Source organism: Gossypium hirsutum, chromosome A03 (genome assembly GCF_007990345.1).
Source record: "Gossypium hirsutum isolate 1008001.06 chromosome A03, Gossypium_hirsutum_v2.1, whole genome shotgun sequence".
Classification (NCBI taxonomy): Eukaryota; Viridiplantae; Streptophyta; class Magnoliopsida; order Malvales; family Malvaceae; genus Gossypium; species Gossypium hirsutum.
Window position 1 is genome coordinate 101,318,436 of NC_053426.1, and position 14,744 is coordinate 101,333,179.

General features: G+C 34.5%; 3 protein-coding genes and 1 non-coding gene across 9 annotated transcripts; 3 read left to right on the plus strand and 1 right to left on the minus strand.

The window, feature by feature from the left end:
- Positions 1–798: 798 nt before the first annotated feature.
- Positions 799–2,414, plus strand: LOC107886620 (non-functional NADPH-dependent codeinone reductase 2). Its single transcript, XM_016810642.2, has 4 exons — positions 799–1,303; positions 1,387–1,633; positions 1,736–1,915; positions 2,023–2,414. Exons 1-4 carry the CDS (start codon positions 981–983, stop codon positions 2,245–2,247), a joined length of 975 nt encoding a protein of 324 aa, XP_016666131.1. The 5' UTR covers positions 799–980; the 3' UTR covers positions 2,248–2,414.
- A 1,838-nt stretch (positions 2,415–4,252) lies between these two features.
- On the plus strand, positions 4,253–5,828 carry LOC107886621 (non-functional NADPH-dependent codeinone reductase 2). Of its 2 annotated transcripts, none has more exons than XM_041100034.1 (4): positions 4,253–4,773; positions 4,866–5,109; positions 5,180–5,359; positions 5,439–5,828. In XM_041100034.1, the coding sequence occupies exons 1-4, from the start codon at positions 4,448–4,450 to the stop codon at positions 5,463–5,465; spliced, it is 777 nt and encodes a 258-aa protein (XP_040955968.1). In that variant the 5' UTR covers positions 4,253–4,447; the 3' UTR covers positions 5,466–5,828. The 2 variants fall into 2 exon arrangements, with proteins under 2 accessions (XP_040955968.1, XP_016666132.2); XM_016810643.2 differs by having other exon boundaries at positions 4,259–4,773; positions 5,443–5,828.
- Positions 5,829–8,693: 2,865 nt separating this feature from the next.
- On the minus strand, positions 8,694–12,773 carry LOC107886622 (zinc finger MYND domain-containing protein 15). 5 transcript variants are annotated; one of them, XR_001680809.2, is made up of 12 exons: positions 12,488–12,773; positions 12,261–12,374; positions 12,043–12,161; positions 11,751–11,800; positions 11,570–11,670; positions 11,031–11,115; positions 10,552–10,660; positions 9,982–10,150; positions 9,798–9,869; positions 9,506–9,619; positions 9,196–9,383; positions 8,694–8,923 (listed from the first exon to the last, which is right to left on the minus strand). XR_001680809.2 is itself a non-coding variant. In XM_016810644.2 (11 exons), exons 1-11 carry the CDS (start codon positions 12,587–12,589, stop codon positions 9,291–9,293), a joined length of 1,128 nt encoding a protein of 375 aa, XP_016666133.1. In that variant the 5' UTR covers positions 12,590–12,773; the 3' UTR covers positions 8,694–9,290. The 5 variants fall into 5 exon arrangements, 2 of the variants coding, with proteins under 2 accessions (XP_016666133.1, XP_040955961.1); XR_001680808.2 differs by having other exon boundaries at positions 8,694–8,932; XR_001680807.2 differs by having other exon boundaries at positions 8,694–9,009.
- Positions 12,774–13,693: 920 nt separating this feature from the next.
- LOC121225523 (U2 spliceosomal RNA) lies at positions 13,694–13,889 on the plus strand. The gene has a single exon (XR_005923390.1). It is a non-coding gene; the product is annotated as a U2 spliceosomal RNA (small nuclear RNA).
- Positions 13,890–14,744: the final 855 nt, after the last annotated feature.

The following is a 14,744-nucleotide window of genomic DNA, read 5'->3' on the forward strand; positions in this document are numbered from 1 at the left end:
TCCCGTTCTACTTTTAATACGTGTTTTGGTCTTCGAGAATCCAATATAGAGACTTAATTATTTGTATTACTATGAATGTTATATTAATTGTGAATTATTCGTAAGTTGTCTGATATGTCCTGTAATACCTCATAACCTTATTCCGGCGACAGTTTAGAGTTAGTGAGTGTTACACCTGTTTTCGCCATCCCACCCAATCAAAAAGAAATCAAAGCCGTTAAACAAATTTATCAATGAAGAAAAGAACAAAGAATGAGAATACTCTGTTTCATTTTTCTCTATTCTGAACTGAGGATATTTTATTAAAAAGGAAAAAAACGACGACAATTTAATACTTTTTTGCTATCTTCTTCTTCTTTTTATTGCTCACCGCACGCTATTGTTCTGTTGTGGGAGAAAGAAGATGAAGAGAAAGATGAGAAGAAGATGAAGAGAAAGATGAGAAGAAAATGAAGAAAAATCATAACCAATCATCTTTTCTTTCTTTGTTTGACTTTTTGACTATTCGTCCAACGTTTAGCTAGTTAACATGCCACGTCAATGCTCCCGTTAACCCCTTAATAGAAACTGTTAATCAGTGACTATTTTGTCACTTTTTTATAACGTTAGTGACTGTTTTGTAATTTTTTAAAAGTTGAGTGACTGAAATAAAATTTAAGTGACTGTTTTGTGAGCTACTCTAAAGTTGAATTACTGTTCGTGAATTTTCCCAAAAAATAATAGCTGAACTAATAATATGGAAAAAAGAGTTAAATACCAAAATAAAAAAGCAAACACAGTTTGGGGCAAAATTTAGCATTAAGCCTCATTTAATGCCTTAAATTCAGTACTTTTTGAGAAGATTCAAGTTTATTTTTCGCCGGCAAGTTTTCCATTCAAAGAAACTGACTACCTCAGGCTCTCTCATTATCCATATTCACATATAGGATTGAAGCAAAAGAACATTTCTTTTTCTTCCTTTTTGAGTTGTTAAAAAGAATATGGGGAGTATTCCAGATTGTGTTTTGAGGTGGAGTGGGCAAAGAATGCCGGTTGTGGGATTTGGCACCGCATCGGAGATAGTTGAAGGATCAGATTTTTTTACTGTCACAAAACAAGCTGTTCTTCAAGCAATCAAACTGGGTTATAGGCATTTCGATACAGCTTCTCTGTATGGGTCAGAGCAGCCTTTGGGTGAAGCAATCGTTGAAGCACTCTCGCTTGGCTTAATCAAATCTCGAAACGAGCTCTTCATCACTTCCAAGCTGTGGTGCACCCAAACTTATGGAGATCTTGTTCTTCCTGCTCTCAAGACAAGCTTACAGTAAAATCAAATATTTGTTTCCTCTTTTTTGTTTTTTCTATCTTTTGTTGAGCTGAAGACAGAGAATGGTTGTTGAAGTGCAGAAATCTGAAGTTGGACTATCTAGATCTTTATCTCATTCATTGGCCTATATGCTTAAAACAAAGGAAGGAAGGGGTGTCAGGGGGTAAGGAATATGATCTATTCCCTATGGATTTAAGTTCCGTATGGGCCGCCATGGAAGATTGCCAGAGGCTTGGGCTCATCAAATCTATCGGTCTTAGCAATTTTGCATGCAAAAAGGTGGCCGATATTTTGTCAATCGTAAAGATCCCTCCGGTTGTTAATCAAGTAACTCGCTCTTTCTCTCTCTGAACACAGTTAGCCTTCAATTTTGTTTGAGTTTTGAAGTATTTGTGAGACCGAAAGTGAAGCTATTTCAATGTTTTGAAGGTGGAATTGAACCCTCTGTGGCAACAAAAGAAGCTGAAAGACTTCTGCCATGGAAATGGGATCCTTTTGCAAGCTTACTCTCCATTGGGAGCCGTGGGAACCAAGTGGGGCAGCAATAGAGTTATGGAGTGTGAGGTGCTCAAGGAAATCGCCAAAGTAAAAGGGAAGACCGTGGCTCAGGTGCCTTTTTCATCCAGAAAACAGAAGCAAAATTAGCTTCGTCTTTTTTGTTTCAGGAAATTTAGATGAAAGTTGAGTACTAACTGAAATACTAAACCAAAAACCAGGTATGTCTAAGATGGGCGTATGAGGAAGGGGTGATTGTAATAGTGAAGAGTTTCAACGCAGAGAGAATGAAGCAAAACCTTGAGATAATGGATTGGTCATTGAGTGAGGATGAGCTGAAAATGATCCAACACATCCCACAAAGCCGAGGCGTCCAGGCAGAAGCTTTCGTCTCCGAAAATGGTCCTTTCAAGACACTGGAGGAACTTTGGGATGGAGAAATTTGATTTGCTATACAATATTTCCACACAATTGTTTCCTGTCTTCCGTTTCCATGTTAGTTTTACTTTCACCTTCCACTTTCTTTACTCAATGATTACTCGGAGTTCTCTTATCTTTTATGAAATCCCAAGTGGACCGATCCATGTATTTATACAAAAGAGGAGTTAATGAATCAGTAAGGAAATCAACTAACAATCAACCTAACAGAATCTTGATTAACACACTAACTGAAGATTTAATAGATTACAAACTGACTTATCTAACCTTAACTGCTAACTAACTAACTACTAATAGAACTACTCAACTTGAACCTTGAAGCTGCAGCAGCATACTTCAGTCAGCTGCCTTCATACCTTGATATTCACCTATCTACTGGTCTTCCTGGCAGTTTTGATGTTGAACCTGTTGTTGTTGCTAATATTTGCTAACAACACCAAAACTAAATTTGAATTTATTGAAAAACGGTGCAGAGGCTTGGTAAGGACATTTGCAATCTGGTCTTGTGCTGGAACACAATTTGCCTCTTGCTGTCACTTTCTCTCGAACAAAAAACTGGTCCAATTCAACATGTTTGAATTTGGAATGCAGTACAAGGTTGGCTGACACTGCTACTGCTCCTGAATTATCACATCAGATAGTAGCTTGACCATCAATACTAACTTGTAATTCAGCCAACAAGGACTCAAGTCGGATGATTTCAGTTGTAGCATGAGCTAAGCCCCTATACTCAGCTTCTGCAGTGGAACAAGAGATAACTTGCTGCTTCTTTGAACCCCACGACACCAGATTACCTCCTAGAAAGACACAAAAACCTGTTGTGGACCTCCTGTCATCCATATCAGTTCCCCAATTAGCATCAGAGTATCCCTCTTGAGATAAACGAGAGGTAGCCTTGAAGGTGATACCATAACAAGAGTGCCTTGTAGATACCTTAGGATCCTTTTAACTGCCTTGAAATGCTGGCGAAGTGGCTTATGCATAAATTGACACACTTTGTTGACAGCAAAGACAATATTTAATCGAGTAATAGGATTTTTTTTTGAGGAGAAGTATTAGTGTCAATAATATTTGATATATATTAAAAAGTATTAGTTAAAATTTCGAAAGTTACATTAACATGTTTGATATACTCAACACTTCTATGAGAATGTAATAATTTTTTTTACAAAATTATCCTTATTAATAAAAGATAATATTAATGAATTTCAATAATTTTTATTATTAAAAAATACTTGAATTAATCCACAGGTTATGGTTTGTTCATGTATTGGTCAAATTTGTTACATGTAAATTTTATATTAACTCAAGATTGTGAAGATGTAAAAATTATAAATTTTTTGTCATTACGTAATAGATATAAATTTAAGTATATTCATATCTAGCGTATATAACTTAAAATTGTCTTGATATTAAAGTTTCATATCAATGAAAAATTATATTTTAAAAATATTTATAGCAAAAGAAATTAGGGTGGGCATTGGCCAATTCTGTCAGTTTGTTTTTTTTATTGCAATAACTGAATAAGCTAAATTTTAAATGATAATCGAAATAACCTAATCAAATTTCATTGGTTTGATTCGATTTGGTTTTATCGATTTTTGTTTTTGTTTTTTTTACCTTTTAGATTTTTTTAAAAATAAATTATTTATGTATTATATTTATTTATATACATCAAAGCTAATAAATTATAATTAAATTAATTATAAAAATGGAATTGTAATTATTAATTTCGGCTTGAGTTTTATTTTTTATGTTGCAGTTATTTTACATTGTGTTGAGTATATATAAAAATATTTTAATGTTTAAAAGAATTGGTTTTATTCGGTTTAAATTGCTAAAATCGAAACTGAATCGAATTAACCATTTAAATCAAAATAGGTAAAAGAATAAATCGAAAATGAATTTAATAAAAAAAATTATCTTAATCTTAAATATAAATAAAAGAACTGCTAGTTTTTCCTGGTAATTTTTTTTTTTAGTTTCCAAGAAAATAACTTGCCTATCGATTATGAATAAATTATTAAGGAAATCCCTTCCTATTAAAAAATATAAATTCCAAAACCCTGTGAAAATTGTTGCTAAGATCCACAACCCTTGAGAAAACTAGATTAACGCGAGTGGTAGATCTAAAAATTAGCCAAAAGCTGCGTTTAACATTGAGAAAACTAGATAACGCCGCGGAGCGGAATATCCACAGATCGGGGAATGGGGTCAACATCTTTCGGTATTCCAGAGCATAGGTTTGGTTCCAATGGCGAGAAAATGCCAGTTTTGGGGTTCGGAACGGCGGTCTTCCCACCCGTAGGAGCTGAAGCTACAAAAATGGCAATTCTCCAATTAATCAAACTTGGTTATAGGCATTTTGATACTGCTGCCAAGTACGGGTCAGAGCAGCCATTGGGTGAAGCAATTCAAGAAGCACTTTCGATTGGATTAATCCAATCCCGAGACGAGCTCTTCATCACTACTAAGCTATGGTGCGGCGATGCTCATGGAGACCTTGTTGTCCCTGCCCTCAAGAGAAGCTTACAGTAAAAACAATTACATATGAATGATCAGTCTCATTCTCATATAATCAATCATGTAAATTTTTCTTGTCTAAGACATTAATGATTGGCTGCAGAAATCTCAAGTTGGAGTACCTGGATCTCTTTCTGATTCACTGGCCTGTCAGCTGTAAACCCGGGACTTATGAATTCCCAATAAAGGAGGAAAACTTCCTTCCTATGGATTTCAATTCTATATGGGCAGCCATGGAAGAACGTCAGCGGCTTAACCTCACAAAATCCATTGGTGTCAGCAATTTTTCCTGCAAAAAGCTGACTGACATCCTCGCCATAGCAAACATCCCTCCCGCTGTTAACCAGGTAACACTCTCGATTTGGTTTTGGATTTTGGAATAACAATGATAATGAAGTTGTTATTATGTTTTGAAAGGTGGAAATGAACCCAATGTGGCAACAGAAGAAGCTAAGAGAGTTTTGCCGAGCCAATGGCATCTTTTTGACTGCTTACTCCCCATTGGGAGCCAATGGAACCTTTTGGGGCAGCGATAGAGTGTTGGAGTGTGAGGTGCTTAAAGAAATTGCCAAGGCCAAAGGGAAAACTGCTGCTCAGGTACCTTTTTTCCCCATTTTGTGACACTAGTGTTTTTTTGAGTATAAGGAATTAAATTAATCTTAAAAACATTCCAAAGACAGGTATCTCTGAGATGGATATATGAACAAGGAGTTGGCGTCATTGTGAAGAGTTTCAACGGTGAGAGAATGAAGCAAAACCTTGGGATATTTGACTGGTCTCTGGATGAGGATGAGTTGAAAAAGATCGACGAGCTCGCACAAAGCGGAGGTGTCACTGGAGTGGCTTACACCTCCAAATGTGGACCCTTTAGAACAGTTGAGGATATTTGGGATGGGGAAATGTAATTTGATCATAAATTCTCAGGTAAGAGTTTTTCGGTTCACCAGCAACAATTGACACCAATGCTCAACAGTCGATTGAATAAGATAGACGCCCTTCTTTTTCTTTTATTTTGACAGTGATTTGTGACAAATGCAATGCAAAACTTTTATTAAAGAGCCTAAAACCTTGAAAGTGCATGCATTATAGTTTATAGCCGTTGATGTTTATACGTATAATTGTTGCCATTGTTTAACGGAATTACCGAACACTTGGGTTTAGAACAGGGGTCCAATGAAATAGAGTCCAACACCAGAATAAGTAAATGAAACTTAAAAAGGTTGGATTGAATCATCATCAATTTTATTTTTTATATTTTAAAATTTTAGTTTTAAATAAATAATGATTTTTAAATTCGTCAAAGTATATGCCAACTCAACTTAAGGCTTCGTTTGTTTCAACCTAACAATTTTTACGGAAAATACTTTTAGCCTTTTTTGATGTTTGTTTTATGTAAAATGTTTTTTAGTTAACATAAATTTACCCTCTTATTCTATAAAAAGTGTTGCCAAAATTTTCTCTGTAAGATATTTTCCATATTGATAAGGTTTTGTTCACTGTAACATCCCCATACTCAACACGAATATCGGGTCAAAGCACCACGATGTTACATTCTCTACTACATTACTTATAAAATATTTTTTATAAACTTTCATAACTTTTCAATTTAGTCCCTTTTTATCATAAAAGTTCAATATTCACTAATTAATCATATTAAATCAATTTTCTTTCTTTTTACACTTTAATCACACAATTTATCTCAATATCGCGTTTCACATATCAAATTTCTATGCATTTCATTTCTATTATTTCATCCACATTTTTTCTTAACTTTAACAATTTAGTACTTGTCATTATAAAAATTTCATATTTTTCCACAATTTCACTTTTACAATACTTCATGCATATTTTATCATCTCATAACATATTCATTAAACTATTATCATAATTTCTTATTCACATATTAAATTGTTTCACGCTTAAACTTTTGTACATTTTTTAATTTAGTCCATATTGCCAGGTAATTTATTTTTCACCATATAAACACTTTACTCAAATAATTCATTATATCTTATTTCACATAACAAATTTTCATGCTTATCACTTCTCTTGATTCAATTATAAATTTCACAAATTTTACAATTTAATCCTTAATATCATGAAGATTCATTATTTACTATAATTTCACCTTAACATCACTTTGTAATCAATTCACTACTTAATTGATGCAATCGGGCCCCATGAGTTATCAAATGCGAATGATGTTTCCCTCGAGCTGCCTAAAGGACCTATTACCAGAGCTAGGGCTAAGAAGTTTAAAGACACAATTTCAGCTTTGGTTGATCGGGTTTGGGGTGAATCCGTGGCCAGTCTACTTGAAAACTCATGGACCAGCAAGATGAGCAAACCGTGCACTTTACTTCAAGCTCTTCCAGCTTAATTTTTAACAAGCTCGTTTTTAGCTTATTCATTTTTTTTTGAAATAATTAATTAAATTGTCTTAGTTGCTGTTAAGTTTAATTTGAGTCTTAGTTAAATATTTCTTGGTTCAGCCGAATTAATGTGTGATATTTAAGCTAAGTAAATTTGTTGAATTTGCTAGGACAATGTACATGGACGGCAAAGAAGAGGTGGACAACATCATGCATAATTTGTGGAACAAATTAAGGAAGCATTTGACCAACATCTTGCATAATTCATGGAAGAATTTGAGGAAGCATTTGGCCAACATCATGCATAATTCATGGAAGAATTTAAGGAAGCATTTGGCCAACATCATGCATAATTTAAGGAACAAATTGAGGAAGCACCATGGCCGAATTTGGCTTCCAATTTTACCCATTCGGCTACCCTTTTGTTTTGCCTATAAATATGTGTTAAATTTCATTGTAAGGGGAGAAGAACCTTGAATTAATGTTTTTACATTTTGTGAGATTGTTTACAACTCTCATTGTTCTCCAAAGACTCGTTTGCTTATCAAGTAACCCTTGTGGCGTCAACCCATTCTTCTTATCCGAACTTATCACTTTGCATCCAAAGTGTGGCGTTCAAGTTATACCGAGGTTCCTATCATCTTTGATAGTGGGTCAAGGTTCCATTTTATTCGTTTTCCATCCATACAACATTTAACCTTTCCTAAGTATTCGTATAAGTCCCGGGTTAACACACTTATATTGTGTTGGTTCAACTTGAATACTTGATTTTCATTCACCTATCATCCTCAATACACTTCATAACCCCTTTTGAACTAAATTTGAGCCTTTATCCCTTCTTTCTTAACCTATCTTCGACAAACCTTGATATTACTCCAATTCACGATCGGGCACATCAACGACTCGACTCTCATCACCGAGGCCGGGGCGTATCATCAATTTAAACTTTTTATCATAAATCTCAAATATATGCTTGTTTCAGTGAAAACAATTTTTATGAAATATTTTCAGGAAATCTGCCAAACAACAGATAATATTTTATACAATTTCATCTAAACACAAAAAAATATTAACTTTTCAAAAAAAGTGAGTCGTTTTTTCAAAATTATTTTTTAAAAATCATTTTAAATGGAATCCAAGTTTTTCCCCGTAATAATTTTGCAACCAAGGGTATCAAAATGATGGAATGACAATTCTACTAGGCTCTTCGGATCGGAATGATGTCGCCCACCCCGCTAAAAGCCAATTAGTGCCCTTAAACGGTGCTTATGTGAAAACGAGCAAAGCTATTAAAAAACTTGCCCCCTGACGGTTCCACCTCAGTTGCAGCATTTGCCAGAAACACCAGGAATCCAACATCACATGTCTGTCATCCACAAAAGAATGCCCTTTTTATATGACACATGTTTTACAGCAAAGATAGCAAGTGCTAACCGAACTCAGTTACGGGAGCAGCGTGGGAACTGTCAAAGCAAAATTGGGAGATCAAGGTATAACACGTTTAATAAAGCTGCTGATGCGATGGCAAAATTTACAAGGGTGTTATCACTTGATGCTCATAGGTTTGATGTGCCACGTGTTGCTTTGGAGAAATTTATTTATGATGACAATAGTCATGTAATTTCCTTGATTTCTTCCTTCACAATAAAAACAAATTTTACAGACATAAATGTTACAAAATGCAAGCGACAGCTTATATAGCTCATACAAAATTACAACCAGTAAAACGTTATTTTAACTAAAACACAATTTGTAATTATCCATTGGTAGTCTTCTCTTCTTCCAAATCCTTGAATTTCTTGAAGGAGTAAGAACATAACGCCGTTGCATCAAAGGATAAATAAGGTTCACGAGTTCATGCAAATGAAGAAAAACCTAAGAATTTAATTAGCGCCCGGATGCATTTAATACATACAATTTTAACAGTTACCGAAGTTCTATTAACATAAGATAACCATGAATATTATCAAGCATTATTAAACTATCAGATCCATCACAGAGAGATCCATTACTAATGCATCAGCAAATGTCAAGATTGAAAAGTAAATTTTACAAGATTACCTTAGTTTATATTCTCCTTTCATGTAAGACCCCTATATGCTCGCATGAAAATAATGAAATCCGCTGAATATGTGAATAATTGAGAGCAAAGCAGTTCACATAGCAAATAGGAAGCAATTGGAGTAGCAAGGAAGATGCAGTGGACTGTCTTCCACCACCATTGGCTGCCTGAATGGATTTAACTGAATCTACAGGACATAAGCATCGCATGAATCATTAAATTAAGCAAATTAATCTCCAAAATATGTCCAAAAGAAATCTACAGGAGAGAGAAAGTGTGAAAAGAGAATAAACAGCAATGTAAAATTACAGGAAGCCTGGGAGGCTGGTTTGTAACAGCATTTATGCAGCAAGCTGCAAGATTACAAGCTTCTTCACAATAATCAGAAAATACTGCAGGGACATTTATCTCCTTTATTAGCTCCTGAAATGTTCATTACAAAACCAAAATTAAGGGAAAAAATCCTGGAATACTCAAGCAACAGCATAAACATAAAATCTTTGAGCTTTCCTAGAAACACAAAGCGACACTTGTAGAAAACATTATGAATCATGAAGTGAGAAAAAAAAAAAAGAATCTAAAGGGCATACTGAAGACATACTATAGTGGGCAACCAACTTGCATAAGCTGCAACGCCAGCATTTGGAGCAATAACTAAGTGTGGGAGGGAATCCTGTTACACGAGAGATTCTTAGGAAATTTTAGTAGGCTGAGCCAAGCAGACAAGACATCTCCCAAGATGAAAAGCTTTAGAGGGACAGAAAGATGGTAAAGGAAAAACAGGCCTTAGATATATCTAAGAAACGGTCATGATAATATCCTCTATGTAGTTGCAGTGTCACTGCAGATGATGCATGACCTATACTGCAGCTGGCGTTCTCATTTTTGTATCTGCAATCACAATCTTGCTCAATGCAATGAGCATAGCTGTGTAGATCAATCTTATCACCATCCCTACGCATTAAATGGAAACAGGAAGCTTCAGCAATGCCCAGCACAAGTTAGAATTAAACGACCGATCATCTAAAGTTGGGTCATTCAGAAGAATAACATAAGATCAAAGACCAGTTCCTAATACAGACCTTACAAATGCAAAAATCAATCCTAAGGGAAAAGATTTAACAGTTTGAAGGAGCAAAAGAAAAAGCCTATTTATGAAAGGGTATTTAACATAGCAACCTGACCAGCACCAAAGTCAACAAGACAATTATGACTAATCACTGTCAAGACATGAAATGGAATTATATGCAAGTTGACGATTTAATTGATTCCCATCCAAACCAAGTAGTTTGCTTTGCACTTACAGTAAAGAGAAACCAAGTACAATTTCTGCAGAAACTAAAGGTAAGACGAACCTATGATGTGGAACCGCAGGTCCAATAAGCTCAATTTGAACAAAAACCCCAGGAAAGACTGCATGTAATTCTCCAAAGACAGCAAGTTGAAGGAGCTCCTTCTCAGGTCCTTTGAACATACAAATAAAAAAAACACTTAAATTTAGATAACCATATTAAGACTACATAAAGAAACCACCGAGAAGTTAAGTAAAAAATATTAAAAACTAAAATAAAATTTGTCCATATAAGAAAGACTGATTTACATGAAAAAAAAGGCCACACAAGCATGCATAGACATATGTAAAAAAGAATAGCTTGCTCCCTTTTGATTCACCATTACTTAATTAAAGTATCTACTCTTTTCGTTTTATCAGCAATTAGTTTCCAGTAAGTGCATAGCTGATTGAACACCTAGATGCTAGCACACAGAAATTACAAACAGATAACATTTCAAATTACAACTAATGGGGATTTAAAAGCTAAAGATCATAGTGTACCAAGATAGTGTATGCGCAGTTTGCTGATTTCAGAGGTCAAGCTTCCCAATCCAGCAAGTTGTATTGCATGATACACTGTAAGTGGCTGAGACAAAAAAATAATTGAACAGATATATATTTAGTGCTAATGTCCACAAGCTAGTAGACATCTACAAAGTATAGCATTTCCTCGAGTATGCATCTGGATTCGATGACAACGATTCTAATTTCTTTTGACTAAGTTTCTAGCTTTACTCTTCAAGAAAAATTGTATTTGGATTTCATTTGAGCAGAAAGCAGAACTCAAGGTTTTGGAATTTCAGACTAGGGATGTTTCTTAGCATTGTATCATATATTTCTGGACAGATGAAAAGTAAAGCACCTTAGAATTGAAAGATTATTAACCATAAACTAAAGAAACCAGTAAAATATCATCCCCTTTTTCCACCATAGAAGAAAGGAATTGCATGTAAAAGATGTACCATAAACACCAGTTGATGATTAGAATGACAAAGTATTAACTCAAAAATGATTCTATAGCATATAATAACATCTCATACCCAGTGGAGCAGCAAAGAAACAGGTGATTGTAATGGTATGCACCTCCATTCATAGTAATCCTTCCAACTGCACAATGCTTTTGCTATTGGAGATGAAGGCCCTGCACTATTACAAGGTTAATTCTAGAAGCATTCATTAGGGCAAACCAGAAGGCTGGAAGTCTAGAAGCAAAAGTGATACCACGACATGGGCACAAGATATTTGAGAGATTCCAGGTATCACTTTCAAGCCTGCAAACAAAGTTGAAAGTGACCATAATTTTCATCTGAAATGCCATAAGCAATCAACTAGCTTAATCAAAAACTTCTGTTATTCAAGTAACAAATTTGCATTTGAATCACAGCTTAGAGAACTAAATAAATATATAAAGACAAAATACATCCACTTAACACTTTCACAATCAAACTCCTGATTTTGCGAAGGCTTAAACTATCATCACTGAAGAGTGAAGAATCAGGAGATTGAAGAAAACCTGGAATTACCAAAGGATGTAACCGACGCACCACAATGGCATTCACAAACCCACAACCCCACTTGATGAATGCCCCTCTTTCTCAAGAAGGAACACCTGCTCTCTTGCTTCTCACTAATCTACCAAAACAAGTCAGGCAACCAAGTCAATTAAGTCTAATATAAGCTTAAATGCAATGTTTCATCAAATCCCTTTTTTGCAAGCAAGGTGACAGTTACCTGCACCGTAGATTCTTGGGAAAACGTGAAAGGAAAATCATTTAACAAATCTAAGTTCTTCATTTGCCGCTCTAACCTTTCACACTCTTCTCTATGTACCTTCCAGTGAGAAATCTAGGAGCAATTATATTACAATTAGAAACAAGCTTACGTAGAGATAACATTGCAGATAACATGTTGAACTTTATTCATTTAATTTTTTCCCTTTTACTTAGAAATTAAAGAACCTGATGAGAAGCAGAGCAATAAGAAACGGCTCCACAGCTACCGCAACGCTTTCTAGCAGGGCCTAAGCACCGAGTTCCACTCCCCTTCCCGGCACACTCCATTGATCAGACTTCAGCTGTTTTCTGCCACTTCAATTGGGAAAACTGAAGTTCATCATATTCATATGGGCAACGAATGCCGGTTTGGGCTTCTTGAATGGTGGTCCATTTACAAACTAATGCCGGCCTACTCTGCCAACGAGTTTTTGGACTACCACGCTAAAGTTAGAAAGCTGGGTTGGCAAAAGAAAATCGAAACATATCCGAACTGTCCTTTTGGACGATTTTTAATTCACAAGTCATCAAAATCAGCCCCTTGCAAGGGTTTTGGTCTCAACTATTTGCACAAAGAATTGGTAAAAACGTATGATGTTATATTGAATCGGATTGAATCAACCGATAATCAATAAGTTAAAGAACAAAACAACATTAAAAATCAGAAAAATCAAAATTTTAACAAGAAAGTCTGAATTTTTTATTAGATTTTAAAGTCTTTTACTGAAAACCCAATTTTATAGTAGTGTTATAACCCAATTTAAATTTAACACCTTTTTACCTAATTTAATTCATTTATGCAATTAGAAATATTAAAAGTTACAAACTAAACATTCTAGTATTAGACTCAGAGTTCAAGAGCATTGTCAGGAGATTTAAAATTTTCAATATTTTCTAGCCGGGACTAGTACTTTGTCATGTAAGCTTTCTGGAGTGGAATGTGTCTTGAATATCATTAGAATTGAATAAGAATTTTACTTCATGCATATACTTGCAATGATGTGATCAGACCCCAAGTGTTTGAAGATTAAATTTCGTGATTTCAATGTGTTGATCAAGTGTTGGGAACACAAGCTTCAATCTTAAAAGCAAAGAAACATATTTTTCCCCTAGGTTTAATTATCTTCTTTTCCTCATCATCAACCCCATGTAGTTAAAATACCAGAACAAAATCCCCAAACCAGAAATGCACAAACGATTCAGTTTCCAAGTAATTTCCGATTTCAATATACGAGAAATGCCTGTAATATCAAAGTTGTTGTTGGTCATTATTTTTCAGAAGCAGCTTACAATCAAGTTGCTAATACAGTGTCTTCATCCCACATCACTGAGATATAACGGGATGAGGCAAGAAGCTGCTTATAAAAGAAGCGGGTTTAGATGTTAGAAAGCATACCTTTCTCGGCCTTTTGGCTAAGATCAAGTGTAGTATCTGTTCTTATCAGTTTAATATCTGATACGTGGGCCATTGGCTCACATGATATTAAATTTATTTTTTGAGGGGGAGGGTCCACAACAGTAGCTTGCTACTGGGTCTCTCGAGCGTCGCCCTAGCGCTGCACTATTGCATGGGCCTGGCGCACCTCACCCAATTATAGTTTTAATCTTCTATTTACGCAGTGGTGTATTTTTCTTAAGGTATGAACTTGACTTGGAATACCTATATTTTAAATAAATTAAATTATAGTTTTAATCTTTTATTTATGCAGCGGTGTATTTTTCTTAAGGTATAAACTTGACCTGGAACTATATTTTAAATAAATTAAATATGTACGGAAAATTTATATTATTTTACTAAATTAATTAATTTTTACACAATATAATTTTATTTTGAATAAGTTAATTAATTTTTGTCCAATATAATTTCTATTAGTAAAAAATACTGTATAAATGCTATACTCTTGACCATAAAAATTCATAAAATATTTATATAATAATATAATTTAACTAAACTAGTTTGCTATGCACGGTTCGCGGTTATAAACTAAGTGTGGGTTTGGATGAGCGATTGGGTGCGGTGCGGTGCGTTTAGCTTACTTTTTGTCTCACGCTACAGTATCGCTACAGTATCTAATCTCACCGCCACCGCTGTTTTTACACTAACCGCAGGTAAACGCACCGCCCATCCAAACTCACCCTAAATCATATTAAATAAAAAACTATTGGATTTTAGAAAATATTTAAATTATAATAAAAATTATATACAAACTATTGGAAATTTTTAGTTTTACAAATTTATTTGTTTAAAGAAGTTAGAAAATATTTGAAATAAAATTGGCCATAAACAATAAATACTAGCAATTAAAAAATTAATAATTATTAGTACAACGATGAAATCGTTAAAAGTACAATTAAGGAGCCGAATATTTAATTAAAATAATTGTTTACATAGATTTAATCAAAAAAATATTTTTAACAATATGTAAGTGCCATTTCCACGGCA

Coding starts and splice junctions, on each gene's coding strand:
- LOC107886620 (XM_016810642.2), top strand. CDS start 981: ATGGGGAGTATTCCAGATTGTGTTTTGAGGTGGAGTGGGCAAAGAATG. Junction 1,304..1,386: donor GCTCTCAAGACAAGCTTACA/GTAAAATCAAAT, acceptor GTTGAAGTGCAG/AAATCTGAAGTTGGACTATC. Junction 1,916..2,022: donor AAGGGAAGACCGTGGCTCAG/GTGCCTTTTTCA, acceptor ACCAAAAACCAG/GTATGTCTAAGATGGGCGTA.
- LOC107886621 (XM_016810643.2), top strand. CDS start 4,448: ATGGGGTCAACATCTTTCGGTATTCCAGAGCATAGGTTTGGTTCCAAT. Junction 4,774..4,865: donor GCCCTCAAGAGAAGCTTACA/GTAAAAACAATT, acceptor GATTGGCTGCAG/AAATCTCAAGTTGGAGTACC. Junction 5,360..5,442: donor AAGGGAAAACTGCTGCTCAG/GTACCTTTTTTC, acceptor TTCCAAAGACAG/GTATCTCTGAGATGGATATA.
- LOC107886622 (XM_016810644.2), bottom strand. CDS start 12,589: ATGGAGTGTGCCGGGAAGGGGAGTGGAACTCGGTGCTTAGGCCCTGCT. Junction 11,116..11,569: donor TTTCTTTGCTGCTCCACTGG/GTATGAGATGTT, acceptor TTTTTGTCTCAG/CCACTTACAGTGTATCATGC. Junction 9,384..9,505: donor ACCAGCCTCCCAGGCTTCCT/GTAATTTTACAT, acceptor TATGTCCTGTAG/ATTCAGTTAAATCCATTCAG.